Here is a 19,820-nt window from a genome sequence, read left to right on the forward strand (position 1 = left end):
CAACTTGCTGAGGGTGCACCCTGCCCCATCGTCCATGTCATTAATGAAGGTGTTAATCAGGATCAGACCCAGTATTGACCTGTGGGTACATCACTAGTTACTGGCCTCCAGCTAGACTTCATGCCACTGATGGCCACCCTCTGGGCTCCGCTGCTCAGCCAGTTTTTGGTCCACACTTCTTCGGCTTACTCTAATCAATGCACACAAACTCTAATAAGATTTTTTTTTTATTAATCACACACAGTTGAGCCATATGTTGAACTATATTAGCATCAAACAGTGCTGTGTCTGTAGTAACAGCAGGTCCAGCAAGATAAATCCAGGAGAGGACTCAGTCCATTCACTGCCTTGAGAAACAGCTGAATACACCAATAATATCTCTTAGAAAAACTTAGAGTGGAGATGTCTTTTATACTTAGAAACCACGGGAATCTTGACATGGCAGACTCAGCTGGACACTGGAATCCTCAGATACTGGTTGTTGGGCTAAGGGGTTACCTCAGATAAATGTGTTAAGCCCAAGTTCAGGAGCAGCTATTTTCCCCTCCTCAGTAAAAGAGTCTATAGGTAAGCCTTTAATTTTCCTTAACCAGGCCTTCTTGCATGCTCTTTGCTGATCTTCCATGAGCTTTGTCTGGTGTGCCTGATACTGAGCTATGGTAGCTGCCTCATACGCCTCCTTCTGTTTTCCTGTCAGAAGCCTGAACCCATTGTCGCTCTGGGAAGGATCTGCAGCATATGGACCAAAGGGCTTTTTTCTCCTGGAAATCACTTCATTTTTCATTTGTGCAATCACACATGTTGATTTGATCAGTTCAGAAGAAGCTGTAAAGGAGTCGATAAGCTGAACCCCATCTTCAGGGAGAGGAATGACTTTACCGTGACGACTGTGAGCTTTCTCTTCTCGCAGCAAACCACAAGTCTTGGGACGTACAACGGAGGGAGCAGGGATGGAGGAATTCACAGTGGGTCCATGCAAAGAGTTTTTCAGCTTGAGCTGCAGCATTTTGGTTTCAAAAGGTATAGAAATTCTTTTCATAGTCAGAGAATCGCTGTGCAGTCTCACACGTTGGAGCTGGACTGTCTGATCCTTTTTGTGTTGCAGAGGGGTTTTGTATATTTGTACCTTTTCAGGGTGGTGTTGCCAATGTTCCCATGGAGGTTCCCATGCTTCCCTGACTTTTGCAGTGTGCTTAATAGTGGAGCTGACAGGGGCTGCCTTGCAGGCGTTCTGCAGCGTGCTGACGGTTAAGAGGAGCTTGTCAGGGGACATTGGACAACTTGGACCTCTTCTCTTTTCATGCTGCAAAGTGTCATGATGTGACACTTCTGCCCTGTCACGATGTGCAGATGCATAGAGAGAAGGGCCATGTTCAGATTTGCCATCTGTTTCCGAAAATAAAATACAGCTGAAGTCGAGGATAGTTTTTGTGATCATTGTTGGCAGGATAGTACTCTGAGTAAGACCAAGGATGGGTGCTGGATTGACAGGCATATGGACAGTCCGAGTTTATCTACAGAACAGGCAGTGTGGGAAGCTACAAGCCAATGGTGCCCATTTCAGTTTGCTCATCCTTGGCCTCACTAGTGATGCTGCCAACATTAGAGGAAACTCTGTCTTGGTTGCCTGAGAAGTGTTCTTGCCATAGCCTGTACAGGTCAGACTAAAGTCAGATTCTGTAATATACATTGTATTTGTGTGTGGATGGCTTGGTTTCTAAAAGGAAGGAGGTTCCCCACCACCTCTTCCCATGCACCCCTTTCTTGTCCTACAGTTCATGCGTTGGGAAAAGGCTTCAAGACAAGTCAGTTCCTGGTAGAAATCTTTGAAGTAGCCAACACCTGAGAACCACTTCAAGCCATTACTGCTCAGAGCTGCATTTGAATTGGAAATCACAAGACATGCTTCATAGCCTAGCTTTGCTGCCTCAGGGAGTGTAGGGAGTGACCTGTGCTGTATGACAGACATCAAGATGGACTGTGTGATTATGACCTTGACTAAGAACTAGATGGGGATTATGATATAGACCGTGTAAGACGCTCAGTCCCATGGCCTTGCCATAGCGATTAATTTGTCACTTTGTAATGTCATGCCATTCGCGTATCATTGCTTTGCAGTACGATTCTGTTTTTCCAGACTGGTTAACTGAAACTTCTGCCCTCTAGAGACGTATTTCAGAGAACATTAAGTTACAGTGCAGAAAGGCAGAATACAGCAAAACAAACTAATGAAAATTACTGCTTGTTCCTCATTCACAGAATTTAGAACTGTTTAATCTGCACATAACATATGACCCTGCATCTTAGTTACAAACAGTAGGAGTTTGAGGTTAAACACTTTCAATCAGTACAGCTCTTCTGAAGTAAGATGTCAGAGTATGTCTTAAACTTCAAGATCCCAACAGATTCTGAATATAAAACCTGACAAAAACTAACTTAAGGAGATAAATGCCAAATGGCCACAGAGCATGTTTGTGATCTCAGTACTATCTCATTTTCAAGTTTCAGGTTGCCACGTCTTTGCTGGCTGAGACAATTCACATATAATTTTTTAAAAACTCTTTTCTGAGCTACTGCTATTGATTAAATACCAAGTACTTGAATAAATTTTGTGCAGAATTCTCCTACACCTGATAAAGAAATCAAAAATAGAATAAGGGTACAATAAAGAAACCTAGATACCAGAGAATTAAGCCTTATAGCTAGAGCTGAGCACTTGTCCTGTTTATTTGATTGATCTAAAGCAGCTTCTGTAGCCATCACAGGCTCTGCAAGTGATCTATTTTACCACTGCAAACCTTTCATCCAGAATGGGCCTGGCTTCTAGAGATCCTTACCTTTTGTTTAATCCATTCATTTATCTTAGGTGCACTTGTTTGAAGAATTACTGTCCTACCTAGCTGTGAAGAGTCCTTACCAGTACGTGCCAGGATTCTTGCAGAATGTGCTTTTGCTGACTTTCCTGAGGCAAAGGCACAGGGCTGTGTGGTGCTGGGAATGAAAAGATTTTTCTGCTGCTCTGCCTGGATGCGAAGAGCCTTTTCGATCTTGAGAAAATGCTGCTGCTGCTGGCAAGCTGCTTTCATCAGTTCATAGCAGAGAGCTAGAAAACAGAAGAATAAGTCATCTCTAAACTTTGCTGTTGTTAAACTTTTTTTTTTAATTAAATAAAATCTTCATAACTGATGGGATTACAAGTCTTTGGTTACTGTTTTGCCTCTTATCGCAGTTTCTAAAGGTCTAGGTATTAGAAATAATAAAAAAAATTTGATTAGCAGAAAACCTCACAGAATTCAAAGACGAAAGCAAATGTTGATTCTTTAAAAAACATTATGTATACGCAACCCATACTTTTTTTGCCACTAAAATGAAAATATAGTGCACTCCCTGTTTGTTTCCCATTTCTACAAACTGTATGTCTTTCACCAAGTAGAGCTGCATCAAGGAGTTTAGCATCTGATAGCCTTAAAAGCTTGAAAGCTTTCTTAGCCCATCAGTTTATCTGCAATATACAGTTTGATTGTAGAGCTGGAAGAGTTGTGATACATAGTGTATTAAATAACTCTGATTTAAAAAAAATAACATCACCGTGTTACAATTTAATCGTGCCTGTTTATGTGCAGTTGCATTTCCCAGTGATGGCAGATCCTGAATGCAGGTGTCCTATGACTTTCTAGAGTATTTTAAAATAAATAATTCAAGCACTGAATCAGCAGCATGTTTCCATGCACGCCAGCTGTAAGAATGAATAATACTACTGATTTCTCTATTACTCAGTTGGAAAATGACAGTGCCTGTCTTGACAAACGTGTTGAATTTATACCAAACCTTTCTGAAAAGGTACAAAGGTTTTACAAAAGCCTAAAAACGGCAGAACCATTGAAATGCAACAGCATTTACCAGACTGCCCTTTAAAAAAAGCAGGGAGTCTGTATATTGATTAGGATGAAGGCAGTGGGTACTTGAAATTATTTCTAAGTCATTTTAGAAAATGCCAGCGTATTGCCGAGACTGTACGTAATACTTTGAGACGCTCCACAGCTTTTCGGTGACTGGCAGCAGATCCAGCAAGACAGCATGAGCTGGTCAGCATCTTGTGTCTCGAGAGCAAGCCCATGCAGCTGGCTGAGGTCGTGGCGTTTTGGTCGCTGGAGGTGAAGCCGTGTCCTGCTTGAAGTCCCCTTGTGCTGTTTTTTCTTCCCCACCTTCTCTCTGTCAGCATCTAAGGTATAGTCCCACCTGACATCCTCGAACTGGAACATCAACAGACTAGTTGGCAAATTAATCACCATCCTGGAGAAGGGAAGGTAAAGCTGATAAAAGCACAAATATCAATAACACAGCAGTTACTACCTAAGGGGCCTATTTGCTTCTGTGCAGTACAAAACTGGAGCTTCAACAGATCTGAGATAACCATCACTTGTTTAAGGAAGCTGTAGCAGTTAGTCCCATCAGTCAGACTCTGTACATTTTAACTCATACTCTGTATGAGCTCTGTGGGGCTCTTTTCATTCAGCTCTATGGCAAAATTAGTTTCAAAATTAATTAGGATGAAAATTGCCAACAGTGGACTGAGCTAGATCAGTGCAATGCCAAAAGAAACTGGAGATACCATATTATTAGGGACATTTAAACCTAAATTGGAGGGGTGTACCAGGTCTGGTTGGGATGGAGTTACTTTTCTTCATAGCAGCCCATATATTGCTTTGTTTTAGAGTTGTGACCAAAACAGCATTGGTAACACACCAGTGTTTTAGCTATTGCTTACACAGAAGCTGGGAACTAGCTTTAGTTTAGAGGTACAGAAGTGAATGAACCTGGAAAGATTTTCCATTATTGGCATTTATAAAGAGAGAGTAGATCAGGGAACAGGCAAAGGTTTTGTTAGGCCTTGGCTTGATTCTCCAACCTCTTAAGAAATTTGGGTTCTGAATTCAGCTTTACAGTTGGATCTGTACCTTAAGTTGTATAGAAACAGGAAATTGTACATTGCTGAATGGACTAGGAAAATCTCTTTTCAGCCATTGTTAACAAAACCAGATTATTAAAGCAGTCAATAGGCAGTAGAGCCCTTTAAAACTATCTGTGAGAAGGATGGTAAAAGGAAAAATACACAATTACTTAAATTACAATGTAATCTACCTAATTTGTTTCAGATACTGATGGCAGCTGTTGTCACCAACCTGTTTCCTGCAACATAGAAAGAAGATATGGGGTCCCCTCTGCTGCTGGCCATCAACACTTTCAGGCAGCTTCCAGTCAAGTAGTTAAATATGCGAATCTTTCCATCAGCACAGCCGCTGATGACCCTGAGATAGAGGAACTCCAGAGACAGAACTTCCCTGAAAACACAGCACGTAAGTGTTGGTACATTCACCATGCTTTCACATGGAGACATGATCAATTACCTCTTTTGTCTTGGAGGAGATGCAAAGGTCTGCCTCCACCAACAGGCTAAACAGAGGAGGTGATCAAGATATTTAAAATGTCTAATAGTGAAATCCTTTATAATCACTCCGTATCCAAACTAACCAACCAACCCACCCAGTGCATCCTCACAGCAATCAGTACGGTTATGGTCATCTGCTGCATTTTAAATTTCATTTTCATGTCTAGGAAAGTAAATGAAAAAAATATGATGTTACAGTTTTCACAGTTCTAATATACAATTAAAGTATTAGAAAATGGCATAACATACAGTTGGTAGGGTTCAGCATGTAACTCAGCCACCTCCAACATAGACAGTGTCTATTCTTGACCAGGTAGTGTGATACCCTGTTGCATACAGGTTGGGATCCTTGAAATATTGGACTATGCGCTATCAGTCTTAAGTTATCCCTGTTTGTGAACAAGTGCTTGCGTACTTGCATTTTAGGTTGTTCTAGGTCTTAACTGACAAACACTGGTTGCAACCACGTAGTGCCTGACGCTGTTTTTAAGATGAAGATTGTTGAAAGTGAGGATATTTCAAATACTAGGACTGATAATTAAGGCATCTTCTGTTCCTATAAGGGAGACATTTTCTTTACAGATTTAGTGGACTGTTGAATACAACTTGAAACACATTTGATTCCTACTTAGGGTGGCGGAAAGCTATTAGGCATCTCTTAAGGTTTCCCAACATGCTCCATCCCAGGACATATCCATCGGTGCTTCCTGTGACTAGGTGCCACTGATCAAAGGACAAGCACTTAACTGGGCCTTGGTGCCCCTCTAATGTCTGCAAAGTAAAAGAAATAGGTGCAACACTGTCAGTAAGCTGGATGGAAATACATCAAGATATCTTATGGCATTCACAATACCAGCCTTACGTACTATATTGTAGTTTTATCAGGTGTTATTATAATATACGAATACACCCTGTGGATTACTGTGTTAGTTTTATAGTTGCTGATGAGAAATATTCTGGGCATGTTGCTGATGATGAGCTACTAGCATGGAATTAACATCCATTTTCCATCCTTATTACATGCACCAAATAGATGTTACTGCACGAAGATGTTTGTGATCTAGTGAATGTTCGCCCAGGAGAGAAGAGAGTGGACTGCCCTGACTATAGTGGAAGGGGCAATTGCAAACTTAGCTCAGCTGGAACAGGGATAGCTTGCATCAGAGATGCATCTCAATTTGCAACTCTCTTCCTCACAGGTAGAAAGAGCTTCACTCCTCTCAGAGATCTGGACTAATACTAATTCTGGACACCTGCTAAGGTAATTACCAGGCTCTGGCCTCAATCTTTACGTTGCAGAGCAGCTATCCAGCTGCTCCAGCTTTATAAACTGGTTCTGAGAGCAAGGTTCATGTTTTGGGCTAACCCATGATACATCTGACCCAGAGAGCTGTTAGTCAAGCCCTCCCACCCTCTTCCCAGGTTCTGAATGTTTCTACAGGAGAAGAGATGAATGTATCTACAGAGAACAAGTAATGATGGGGGTTAAGCAAAGCAAGACAAACCCTGGGTTAAAATTGACAGTTGTTTGCAAGTCAGTTTTTATACCATTTGCTCACCAATAAATCTGCAGTTTATCAGTTTAAATGGCTTTTGGTTTTGTTTTTTGGATTTTTTTTTTTTAAACAAAGTCTTTGGCATAAGCAAAAAGCTCTAAAACTAGCACAGGAGATTTTTTGACAATTTAGCACAAAATTATCCACCTAAGAAACTTACTTTGATCAGAGTGCCCATATCAGCACACCAGACTTTCACCAGCCCTCGGTCACACCCACTGACAACATGGGTGCCATCCATTTTAACTACGCAAACAGCACTGTTGTGTTTCAGAGTCTTGAGACATTTCCCACTCTCCAGGTTCCACACTGTTAGGGGCAAAGGGGAGAAATATTAAATATGTATGCCCCAACAGCAAATTTTTCTGATTTAATTAAAAGAGACTATTGGAATTATAGTTGTGCCTTGTACCTGCAGCTCTACATGGAGCAGGTGTTGGCTTAAAGAGTGTAATTGCATGGCAAAATTTTTAAATGTGAGGTCCAGAAAATGTCACATCCTTTTCATCCTTATTCTATAAGCTAACAAGGAAATCTCTGGCAAAGCTGGAAGTTGATACCACTCTCCCAAGACTTGGTCTAGCCCTGTAGCCACAAAGCCATTAAAACTAAATAAAAGCAGAAATAATGAGAATTTATTCAATGACACAATCAGAGCCCTTGCGTGTGCATGTGTCACCTTAGGCTGTTCTGGAAGCAAAAGTATGAGACACTAAAATTCACCTTCCAATTTATAGACTTACTTTGCTGCTCACACACTGCCTGTGTCACACTCATCACAACTCCCACATACTCTGCCCATTGCTCACTACTGTTTGCCTTTGGCTGGGAAGCTGCTGGTCTTGGCTCTCACCTTTCACCATCCCATCTCTGGCTCCTGACACAAGCTGCTCTTCATGTAAATCCAAGCAGGTGATTGTCCCACAGTGACCATTAAAGATTTTCGTACAAGCACCACTGTATATATTCCAGCATCTACAAAGGACCAACCAAAAAGGGAATAGTGATTAACTTAATTGATGGCTTATTCATCTTATTTGTTATTTCCTACTTAATGGGCCCAGCTCTTCTCCCATACACACTGGGTTAAAATGAGGAGTCATTCCACTAAGGTGTCAGAGGATTTGGAATGATGAAGTCAGGCTTAGTATTAAATTTTTACCCATATACTTTGTTCTGCCTCCAAACTGCCTGGAAACATGTGGCTAGATTTTACCTTTGGCATGGTTACCTTCAGTTGACCTTAAAATGTAGAGCTTTACAAGATAAGGTTGTTTCTTTACTGGCTGGTGCCAAGAGGATTTCTTTTGACTTTATCTAGAGAACTCGAGCCTGCACTTAAAAAACCAGCCCTTTTGGAGCAGGGAAGACAGCCTGAATCCATGTAAACTCTTTCCCCTTTTGTTAAATGCTGCCTTTGATGAAGTTGTGCAATGGCCATGCCAGAGCCAGACAACCTGCTGCTCAACTTTTCACCCCTGTCCTGCTTTTGGCTGGGATAGAGTTAATTGTCTTCCTAGCAGCTGGTATAGTGTTATGTTTTGGGTTCAGTATGAGAAGAATGTTGATAACACACTGATGTTTTCAGTTGTTGCTAAGTAGTGTTTAGACTAAGTCAAGGATTTTTCAGCTTCTCATGCCCAGCCAGCAAAAGGCTGGAGGGGCACAAGAAGTTGCGAGGGGACACAGCCAGGGCAACTGACCCAAACTGGCCAAAGGGATATTCCATACCATGAGATGTCGTGCCCAGTTTATAAGCTGGGGGGAGTAGGGCTGGGGGGGTGGCTCGGGAACTAACTGGGCATTGGTCGGCGAGTGCTGAGCAGTTGTGTTGTACATCACTTCTTTTGTATATTCCAATCCTTTTATTATTATTGTAATTTTATTATTATTATCATTATTAGTTTCTTCCTTTCAGTTCTACTAAACTGTTCTTATCTCAACCTATGAGTTTTACCTTTTTTTCTTTCCCCCGCTTCTCTCCCTCATCCCACTGGGTGGGGAGGGAGTGAGTGAGTGGCTGCGTGGTCCTTAGTTACTGGCTGGGGTTAAACCATGACAACCCCTCATCATGATACTCTTGGGATTTAGTGATAAATGTGAGAGCTGATCATCTCCACCCCTTGTTTCAGGGTGCGGTACCTGGAAAGGAGCAGCTGTACAGCAGGTACCAGGGTGCTGAGCCTTCTTAGCACAACAGGCCTTCTAAAATGTCACAGAGAAACCCAGCCTCCCTGAATTTGATGCTAACATTAGCAAGGCCAGAATCTCACTGCAAGTGCTTATTTGAAACATATCTGGTGTTTTAAGGTACTTTATGAAAACCTGTGCATCACTGTATCTTCCTATTTTATCACACAGTACTGGGTGAAACTGGGAAACAGAAGCTGTCCTATGTGAGTGGGGGATGTGTTCCCTTATCTACTGTCCTTTCTTCATTACTCTAATGAAAGCGGTGGAAGGAGGATTCCTAAAGATTGGAGTGGAAGGATTAAAGTTTCATTTTTCCTAGATTTGCTGGGGCTGGTATCCCATGGCACAGTCCCAGCACTGCTCACCTGATGCTGAGATCGAAGCTTGCGCTGAGAACGAACCCTTTCTTCTCATTGAGGAAGAGTGCTTTAATGCTCCCAGCATGGCCAGAGAGCAGAGGTGGCACTTCTTTCATTTCTGACATACCAAGAAGCCTCACTTTTCGGTCTGCAGAGCCAATGGCTACCAAGTTCCCACCACTGTAATGGATTATTCTGCTTCGGTCTGATCTGGATAAGAAACAGTGACTGAGATGAGCTTTAGCCAGCTAGCAAGGTACAAGAGGTCTAAGACTGTGACAGACATTGCTCCAATGTTTAATGGTCCTCACTGAGCAACCTGATGGGCAATACTCTTAAGCAAGTGAATCCTTTGCAGGGCAACACAACCAAGGTCCCTAGTTCTGCATACCCAAGTTTGTATCTGGAAGGTAAGCTTAATGAGGGGAAAGGGCTCTTCCCGGCCCCATACCCCTTGTGGTACACTGTGGATCACTAACCCGTATGTCTTTAAAAATAGCTTATCTTGGTATCTTTATAAAAAAATGGATTTGACACTGAGGATTTCTTAACACTGATGCTGAGAGACCCTTCTCCAGCCATACATTCTCACAGAAGGATCGCAGGGAACGGACAGGTTTTCAGAAGCCGCTGTTGGCCCTGCAGCCGGGCAGTCTACTCACTGGTCCATGAGGATACGAATATTGTAGGAGCCACAGAAGACATTTCTCTCTTCCAGCTGGATTGTGTCAGTTTTCAGATCATGATAGGCTGCCTGCAGATTGTCTTCCTCCTCCTGATAGAAAGAAAAATAGGGACAAGTAACTCAGGGAGGGAGGAATGCAGCATTAATCCATAGTATTAAACATATCAGCTTGGTCCCCACTATAGCAATGAGACCAACAGAGACAGAAAGTGTTGGTAAGGAACACCCAGAGTGCAAGAACTTCCTGGTTAGTGCAGAAACAGGGGTTGTTTCTATGCTGTGTTCCCCAGCAAAAATGGAAGACCTGACAGCTGCACCCTTTATTCTTTGGGAAAAAGGCCGTGTCTTTGTGATGCTGCACAGCCCTGCCAGCACCCCTGGCCTCAAGGCTATGCATGTGACTGGGGGACACATTAGGACAAGGCAGGAGTTCAGGGGTGCAGGCTCCCTCCCATGCAAGAAGGTGCTGAGCAAGCACTGGTTCTTATGAACTGCTCACGATGGTGCAAGGCAGAAGCAGGAGTGGGAGAAGAGCAAAGCAACTCGGAATTCACTATCCTGTCTTCCAAGACTATGTCCTCCTTCCTCCCCAAATACTGAAATGCAGGATCCATGGAAGGCAAGCAACTTCCGATATACCTTTGTTTTACTTCCCCAGTTGTGGCCTTCCATTTCGATGACATCACCCTCTTCATTTAACTGCGGAACTGTCACATCAACTGTTTTAGCATAGTTTGAAACTGCTCCTCTAGGGCACAACCCCTGGAATAAACCAGCAGAGGCAACACAGTCACTGCAGAGCCCAGGCACACAAAGGATGCTGCTCATGTGCTGATGCTTTAGAATCCCATGGGATGCTGAAGTTACATGCAAAGCTGAGCTGCACACACTGGCTTGTTATTGTTTAAGAGACCTGGCTTGCATTTACCACTTTGTCGGTATAAGATTTAACTTCTTGTGAGAAATAATTGCTTTTTATTTTTTTCCAAACTCCAGTCTTAAGCTTTTAATAAGCTGCAAAATTTCAAAGCGCATCTCATCTTTGGTGAGCACTCAGTTGATTCAGAATCCAAACCCAGTGAGGTGAGAGGCTCTCAAAACATCTTCAATATTTAAGATTCATTTTTCATGTGTGAAACCTTCCATTAAGCCTTCTTTGAATGCTAGCACAGAGCTCAGATTTCTATGCTCTCTTCACAAATCAAAGCAAAGACTCCTAACTATCTCTTTGCGGATTTACCTTTACACTTAGCATGGTGTATGGCAGGTCTGTACTAACCAGGACAATCCTTTCGTAGAAGTTCTGCTTTACTGTGTCCCAACCACCAGCTCTGGCTTCTCACGAAGAAACCTAGCATTTCCATCTTCCTATGTGGAACAAATAAAGCTCTTTTTTGAGCTGCCTCAGGGAGCCATTGTAGCTCTGCCCAATTTCCACTAGCTCCTGGGAGTCCAGTATTTGCATTTGTGACCAAACTCTGCTTTCCTGATTACAAGAATGTTTTGATCCGTTTTTAGAGATACAGACCCTTTAGAGGTCAGTAAAAGCTATTCTGTTGTGCTTACTTTTGACAGTATGAACATCTAACTTGGCTTAGCTCTGCAGGTGGAGGAAGAAGGAACAGGGCGAAGTTGGGAGGTAGCCTGTAGTAAAAGCATCTCCACTAATGGCTTGGGCAGTAGCAGAAAGATACCCTCTTTTTAAAGTGCATAATGATAGCAGAAGCCCAGGCATCATACCTGCAAATACAGGATCTTCTCCTGTACTATGCTTTGACACACACGTTCCTTCTTGACTTCTTTGGCCAGAAAATCCCAGCATCTACTCACAGCAGCACATGCACTGAGGGATTTTTGATCCAAAAGCCCTGAGAAATTAAAGGGACAGATTGGCTTACCCCTCTCCACACTAGAGACCTTTCATTACCCTTAGGGGAAACCACCCTTGGAAAATCAGAGCAGCTTTACCCAGGATGTAGATGGACAGGTGAGGTGGCAGGCAGCGAATGAAGTCCTTGGACTGGTTGGCATTAGAGGGTGACTGGAGAGATGCAGGAGCCACAGTGACATCTTGATCAGCTAAGGACATAATAGGTGAGTTGTCCTCTGCATCAGGACCCTCCTGGATGAGGCACTCAGTGTTTTGGGGCCAGAAGCACATTGCTGGTGGTTGACCACCTAGAAGACAGGGGAATTTACAGTCTTGTGAGTGCTTGAGCTTTGGTGGCCATTAATAGTACCGTTGTTAGTAATGTACTGCAAGAGATCTTAATCTGATTCTTCTGCTAATCCCCTTGGCGCTGTACCATTCAAAGGAAAATGCTGAAAACACGCAGGGTCTTGCAGTACAGTTCACACCAGTGGGGTTTGAGGGCAGAGAATGACAGCTCTTCCCACTCACCACTGCCCTGAAGGGTAGCGAGGACTCTTCACGGCTGGAAAAAATCAGGTGATCAGAGGGGCCACGGGAGACCTTGGTGACAGTGAGCTTGGTGGGGACGCAGTGTGACAGTTTTCTCTTTACAAACACAAGGTGCTTTACCTCCTCCACCTCTATCTATAGCAGTCACCAGCACGGGAGGGTGACTGTCCCAGACTCTAAAGGGGAATACAAAAACAACCTCATGCCAAGGACATAGCACTTCTTTCCTGAAAAGAGTGAAAAACGTTCTCTTCCTTTAGCCATTAGATTTTCTTCAGTAAAAATATGACTTGGGTTATGACATTGTGGAAGGAAAAGAAAGGGGGACAAATTTCTTTGTCGTCCCTGAGATAACAAATGGGTAAACACAGCTGATGCCCTTCTCGCATTAGTTGGTTTTGCTGGTGTCCACATACACCTCTAGCATCTTTGCCAACCTTCAGGGCCTCCCCCAGTGTAAGGTTTTCCTTCCTTTTAGGCACAACACCAGCCACAGCGTTACGTTTTGGAATTCAGGTTGTGCTGGTGGAAGACCTTACACCTGGCAGAACGACATCTCAATCAGCAGAAGGGAAGACACTGTCTTTCATCTCTTCACTAAGAGCATACTGTCAACACCTCGGCAAATTTGGGAAGTGACTCAGAGCGAAGATAGGCATCTGTTGAATGGCATCACCTCCTCTTGCATGGCACTTTGAAATTTCCAGCTAGCTATTGCCATGCTCTGCCATGCTTTTTTTCCAAAATGACCCAGAACAGAACTGTTCCTTGGCAGTGCCAGTTGTTAGTGTCCTGGTATGAAACACCATTGATTTTTCCCCCCCCAGTATTAAATACTCAGGTAGTGGTACCCATCATACTAAGCTGGCCAGTTCTTGCAAATGAGGTTTTACTTTTAAGAGCTGCAGAAGAAGTGCTAGCAGACCATAGTGGAAATTGAATCTGGGCACTGGGCTGAGGACAGTTGTCTTCCTTGAAGCTGCTTTGGGATTCAGCAAATGATCCATGTACATCTTCATCTGGAAGAATTAAGCAAAGAGTCAAACCTCGAGAGTAGGCATCTTGGAGCTGAATTAGGGGATTACAGAAGTTAAAATAGTATATTAAGTATCTAATAAATAAATAATGCTATATTATTTATTCTGTCCTTTCCAGCTATGCAGAATTAGTCCCTTCAGTGCTTTCTTTAGTATGGTTTTCATTACTTAAAACATTCAATTCACAACCACGCCTCCAGAGATGTGTTGCCCAGAATTCATGAGGAAGTTTTTTTCATTACATTGTTGTCAACTATGCTCCATTATAAGCTATATTCCTCTTCCCTTTAATGATCACCTCGTTTACAGGGTTACTGCACACTGGTGCAGGCATACAGGCTGGCACTGAGGCAGAGCTGGCCCTGGGAGGCTGGTGCTGGGTCAGGATAAAGCTCCTAGCTCTGAGTCCCACTGGCCCCATCTCCTGCTGCCAGGAACACCACATTCCCTCCATGACTTGTGCTTTCCCCTGGCTTTGTCCACTCATTTCCTACAGCTGGAAGGATCAGAGACCCAAACGATACCAGATTTGCAGTATGAACGAGAAGGTTAATAGCATAAGGCAAATAAAGCTACAATTAACAGTTATGTTGGTTGGGCAGTTTCTTTTAGCAGTTACCCTTTGTACTGCCCGCATGGGGAGTTTTGCCACATGCAATAAAATACCCGCTAGAGAGGGGAACAGCCAGAGCAGCAGCATCATGAACGGCCAGCCTGCTGCAGGTGACCGAAAGGAACCTGGGTAATGTTATCTCCATCTGAGCATCACCCCTGGACTACAGGGCTCATACCCAAGAGGTGGCTCTGACACAGCCTGGGCATCTCCCCCGACTGTGGGCTGGCACAGAGCATGACCTGAGAAAGCTCAGGGGCAGATCTGGATCTCCAGGACAAACAGAGGGTGACTGCAGCCCTCCACACTCCCCAAAGCACAGGAGATACCTCCCGAACAGCTGATGATCCCAGCCCTACCACTCTGCAAACAAAAGCTCATTCCCTGGAAAAGGAAGAACACCAGCAAAGGCTGTGTGCTGGTCCCCTCTGCCACCAGCCCTGCAGGGAAGGCCTCTGTTAAAAGCCACACACCCTGGTCCTGGGTGACACCCTCCTGCCCGGTACACAGACAGTTACCGTCACTTTGTGTTCAACTTGGCCACCTTGCAAGTCTCAGCTGGGAGAAACCGAGAGGATTTTTGGAGCTCAGGGGAATCCGGCACAGCCCCAGCAAGGCAATACCTGCCTTTCCCATGCTGATAACCTCAAAAGGCACTAAAGGGAAAACCACCGCAGCACCAGCCCCCCAGACCCCGCCGGCCTGCCTGCCCTAGGTGTGAGGGTTTGGGTCCCCCGCTTTCTGCCTGATAAGCAGTACATGAAGCATCACCTGAAGATCTGTTCCGTGTCCCAGCATCCCCACTCCCGGGCGCAGACAAGACCATTTATCCCCCGCCACCGGCCCCGGGGATGCTGCCGGGCATGCCGGAGCCCCGGCCCCGCCGTTCGATACCGCCCGCCCATCCCCGCCGCGTCGCGGCTGCTAGGAGACACCCGCTACCGTAAACCTCCGCCCGCCCTACCGTATTGCTGCTAATAGCCGCCCCTCCCGCCCGCAAAGAGCCGCTAAACGGCACCCGGCGGGTTTCGGGGTGCCCGGGCAGCGAGGATGGGGAGCCCGCAGGCAGGGCAGAGGTCCCGCGGAGCCCCCGGAGCACAAGTCAGCCTGGAAAGCAAAGCAAACGGATGGAAAAAATCCCGGGAAAGTGGGAGAGCAGTTGGTCTTTGGACATCACAGCATTTGGGTTTTTAGACACAGAAACCAATAAATGTTAAGCCGGACAGCGCGGATCCAGGGGGTGTTTGGGAAGAGATTGTGCAAAGGTGCTTCACAATCAGCTTGCTTCAGTCTAACACACATTTTTTTACTTAGTTTCCCAAGTCCCAAGCTTCCCCAGGTTGAAAAAACAGAACTCATTTAGTCATCTAATGAGTCGAAAATGCATGTAGAATAAGAGTAAAGGCTGGTTAATCCATCATTTGGGAGAAGGTAGGAGGATTAACTAGGTCATAAAAAAAAAAAAACCAAACAAAAAACCCCACAAACTTTTGACAAGAAGAAAGAGCATTGCAGAACAGCAGAACGGGCAGGCAGCAACAAACCCATACCCTCTCATCCCTTGCACAGACAGGCACAAATGCATTAGCACAGCAGGGCCACATACCTGGATCTTGCTCTGTGCATGGCAGTTTTGGGGCTCTCACTGTGCTGGTTTGGGTCTTTCCCTTGTAGAAGGAGTGGAAAAGACAGCGCTGGATGGGAACACAACACACTCTGCCCTGCAGAGATTTCAGTGCTGCCGGTGCGGTGATTTCAAGTTTGGTGCATGCAAAACAAACATGCTGTGCGAAGCTGGCAGCCCTATGGGCTCAGGCACACAAGCCGCCATCCCACACACACCCCCATGCAGGATTTTAACACAACTCTTTGGCAGAAGGAGCAGCGAAAAGCAGGGCTCTAGCCTCAGCCATTCTTCTCCACAGGGTTGTTTTCCTGCCACAAAGAGCTACCTACAGCAAATCCACCCCTATTCATCAGTTCCAAACCCAGCTACAGGCTGCCTCTGTGTGCTTCCTTGTTTAATTAAATCAAACTTGGAGCTCCTCTCTGCAGAGATCACAACCCCTCCCAGAGATGCATTTCACCACCTAAGCACAGAAATGCTCCTCTCACAATGGTGTCTAGGAAATAATCTTTACTTGCAAAATGGTCCATTTGGGGTGGCAGCACCCACCATCGAGAAACTGCTGGCCCAGGGTGAAAGAAGTCTCCAACATCCCCCATCTCACCTACCTGCAGGAGGGCACAGGCACCTCTCCCCAGGGCAGGCTCCCTGCTGTCCCCCTCTCCATGCTTACAGGGTTGTGCAAGCATCCCAGCAAGCCAACACCCACCAAAACCAGCCCCGAGATCCCCCATATAACCCCAATTGCCTCCCTGCCCTCCAGTCCCAGGCTTCAGAGAGACCCCAAGCCCCACTGCTGAGACAATACCCTCTGCAACAAGCCTAACACCCTGGCCAGAGGGAACAGGAGGGCTGGGAGCATGTCCCACACCGCCAGCTCCTCTCACATAACCCCCAGAGTTACTTTACCAGCTGCACATAAGTACACAGAGCTGAACCAACACCTGAGGGTATTTACTAGAGGTAAACATTGACATGGAGCACAGCACAGCCTAGCAGCTGAGATAGCAAGCTGAATATTCTTATTTTTTTATTTCTGTTCTCCCACATAGTCTTCCTAAGCTACAGCTCTTCTGTGCTGCAACTCAGCCCTTTTATTGGAAACCTGTGCTCCTTCTCCAGCTGGAATAATTTTGCTGGACCTCAGGTGGCTCTGCCTGTCCCTGGTGCAGGCAGGGCTGCCTGCCTGGAGAGCCCTCCCCACGGTCAGAACCATGGGGATTAGTGTTTTGAAGCAAGCAATAAATTCCTGAGATGCGTAAGATTCATTTGAAGATTAAAGCTGTGGAGGCAAATCAGCTAAAACAAACTGAATGTTTTCCTGGCTCAATCTGTCCTGGGACACACAAAAACCTGGGAAAGATGAAGACACCCCAGGAACAGACATGGAGCTGAAGTCCCATATCTGGGAGGTTTGCACTGGGAAGCACTGGATGCAATGGGAAACATACTGGTTTTCCAAGACCTAGAGACACATTCAGCTGCCTGCTGGTGGAAGGAGGAGCCCAAGTCATCACTGAGGCTGGGCAGGGTGGGCATGTGTCTGGGTCATTTTTCCCTTGCACAGGTATTTAAAGAAAAAACCCTTTTCTTTAAAGTCCCAATATTTTGGAATAAAGGCTGGAGCATACCTGGGGGCTAGCAAGTAAATTCCTCTTCATGCAGGGGTGGTTAAAGCAGCGCAAGCACAGAAGGCATACTGAGCACCCTGAGAAGGAAGCAGTGACTTTGGTGGCAAAATACTTCTCGCTTCCCAAGCACGGCACCCCTCTCCTATAGCACATTCCCCCCCGCACATCAGTTTCTAACAGTTTGATGGCCTAAAGGTTGTTCACAAAGTCTTCATCCCTGTGCAATGGGATGCGGGGATGGGAGCGAGCGTGACTTGCAGCCGCAGACTTTCTGTAATGCTGGAGGGTACAGAGAGGGGGCAAAGCAGGGAAGCAGAAGCATTAGGTGCTTGTCACCTTGGCTGTTGTGGCTGGCTCGCACACCACCTGTGAAGGGCAGGGAAGCAGAAAGTACCTGCCCACCCTGCCACTCCTCCCCAGGAACAGGGACCCTACTCTGAGCCCAGCTGAGGAGCAATAGGGCAATAAGCCAGGGAATGACCCTGGTGTGTGCACAGTGTCCTTGAAAGGCTGAGGATCTTTACAGAAACTCAGAACAAAGCTGGAACTGACTAACTGGAATTAATACTGTCCTTGGACAAGAGGCTTAATAGTTGGAGGGACTTGCAGAGTGGGAAATGGGTGTGTGAGGTCTTGGGTGTTGAGTCCTTCACTGAACTCGAGCGTGGCCAGCTGCAGTCGGGCACTTTCTGCTCACCCAGAGAGCAATAGTGTCTGGAAGAAATCCAGACACCTACCGTAGTCTTTCGACAGCTGCACCAGAAGGGGTATTTCAGGTCTCCCTCCAAACTCCTCGTAGTGGCCCAGCAGAGCATCCTTCACCACCTCATACCCACAGAGCACCACCACCGGCTTCAGCCCCAGCCAGACAGTGAAGATGGGGCCATACCTGCTGCCGAGCTGGGGGAAGGACAGGAAAGCTGTGGGGAATGAGGGTCCCACACCCCAGCTGTTCATTTAATTTTAAATTAGGTCTCGTGGCCACAGTGCTGGTGAGTGCACGGGCAGGGAGGGGAAATGCCTCCCTCGAAGCTGGCGTCCTTGCCCTGCTCCCATCCCAGCCCTCTCTCTGGGGGGTTTCTGATCCCAATGCCACTTTGGGTGTTAGAAGCATGTGGTGGGTTGACCCTGGCTAGATGCCAGGTGCCCACCAAAGCCATTCTATCCCTCCCCTGCCTCAGCTGGACAGGGGAGAGAAAATATAACAAAGGGCTCATGGGTCGAGATAAGGACAGGGAGAGATCACTCAACCAATTACCATCATGGGCAAAACAGACTCAACTTGGGGAAAATTAACTTAATTTATTGCCAATCAACCAGAATAGGGTAATGAGAAATAAAACCAAATCTCAAAACACCTTCCCTCCACCCCTCCCTTCTTCCTGGGCACAGCTTCACTGCTGGATTCTCTACCTACCCCCCGCAGCAGCATAGGGGGACAGGGAATGGGGGTTACGGTCAGTTCGTCACACGTTGTCTCTGCCGCTTCATCCTCTTCAGGGGCAGGACTTATCACACTCTTCCCCTGCTCCGGCGTGGGGTCCCTCCCACGGGAGACAGTCCTTCATGGACTTCTCCAACGTGGGTCCTTCCCACGGGCTGCAGTTCTTCACGAACTGCTCCAGCATGCGTCCCTTCCACGGCGTGCAGTCCTTCAGGAGCACACTGCTCCAGTGTGGGTCCCCCACAGGGTCACAAGTCCTGCCAGAAAACCTGCTCCGTGGGCTCTTCTCTCCACAGATCCGCAGGTCCTGCCAGAAGCCTGCTCTAGTGTGGGCTTCCCACAGGGTCACAGTCTCCTTCGGGCACCCACCTGCTCCGTCGCGGGGTCCTCCATGGGCTGCAGGTGGATATCTGCTCCACCGTGGACCTCCATGGGCTGCAGGGGGACAGCCTGCCTCACCATGGTCTTCCCCACAGGCTGCAGGGGAATCTCTGCTCCGGCGCCTGGAGCATCTCCTCCCCCTCCTTCTTCACTGACCTGGGGGTCTGCAGGGTTGTTTCTCTTACATGTTCTCACTGGCTCTCTCTGGCTGCCATTTCTGTCTGTCCCAGCAACTTTTTTTCCTTCTTAAAAATGTTCTGCCAGAGGCGCTACCACTATTGCTGATGGGCTCGGCCTTGGCCGGTGGTGGATCCATCTTAGAGCCGGCTGGTATTGGCTCTGTTGGACATAGAGGAAGCTTCTAGAAGCTTCTCACAGAAGCCATCCCTGTAACCCCTCCCACTACCAAAACCTTGCCACTTA

The 19,820-nt window shown here is 46.1% G+C and overlaps 1 protein-coding gene across 1 annotated transcript; it reads right to left on the minus strand.

Annotated features, from left to right (window-relative positions):
• Positions 1 to 230: 230 nt before the first annotated feature.
• On the minus strand, positions 231 to 12,407 carry FBXW10B (F-box and WD repeat domain containing 10B). The gene is given in 13 exon segments (XM_052808103.1): positions 231 to 1,386; positions 2,918 to 3,103; positions 4,025 to 4,293; positions 5,184 to 5,342; positions 6,078 to 6,220; positions 7,166 to 7,314; positions 7,859 to 7,980; positions 9,564 to 9,767; positions 10,220 to 10,332; positions 10,882 to 11,004; positions 11,983 to 12,110; positions 12,211 to 12,324; positions 12,327 to 12,407. Coding segments are annotated over 13 exon segments (2,625 nt in total). The 5' UTR covers positions 12,355 to 12,407; the 3' UTR covers positions 231 to 499.
• Between the last annotated feature and the right edge of the window lie 7,413 nt (positions 12,408 to 19,820).

Source organism: Harpia harpyja, chromosome 14 (assembly GCF_026419915.1).
Source record: "Harpia harpyja isolate bHarHar1 chromosome 14, bHarHar1 primary haplotype, whole genome shotgun sequence".
In the NCBI taxonomy this organism is placed as follows: Eukaryota; Metazoa; Chordata; class Aves; order Accipitriformes; family Accipitridae; genus Harpia; species Harpia harpyja.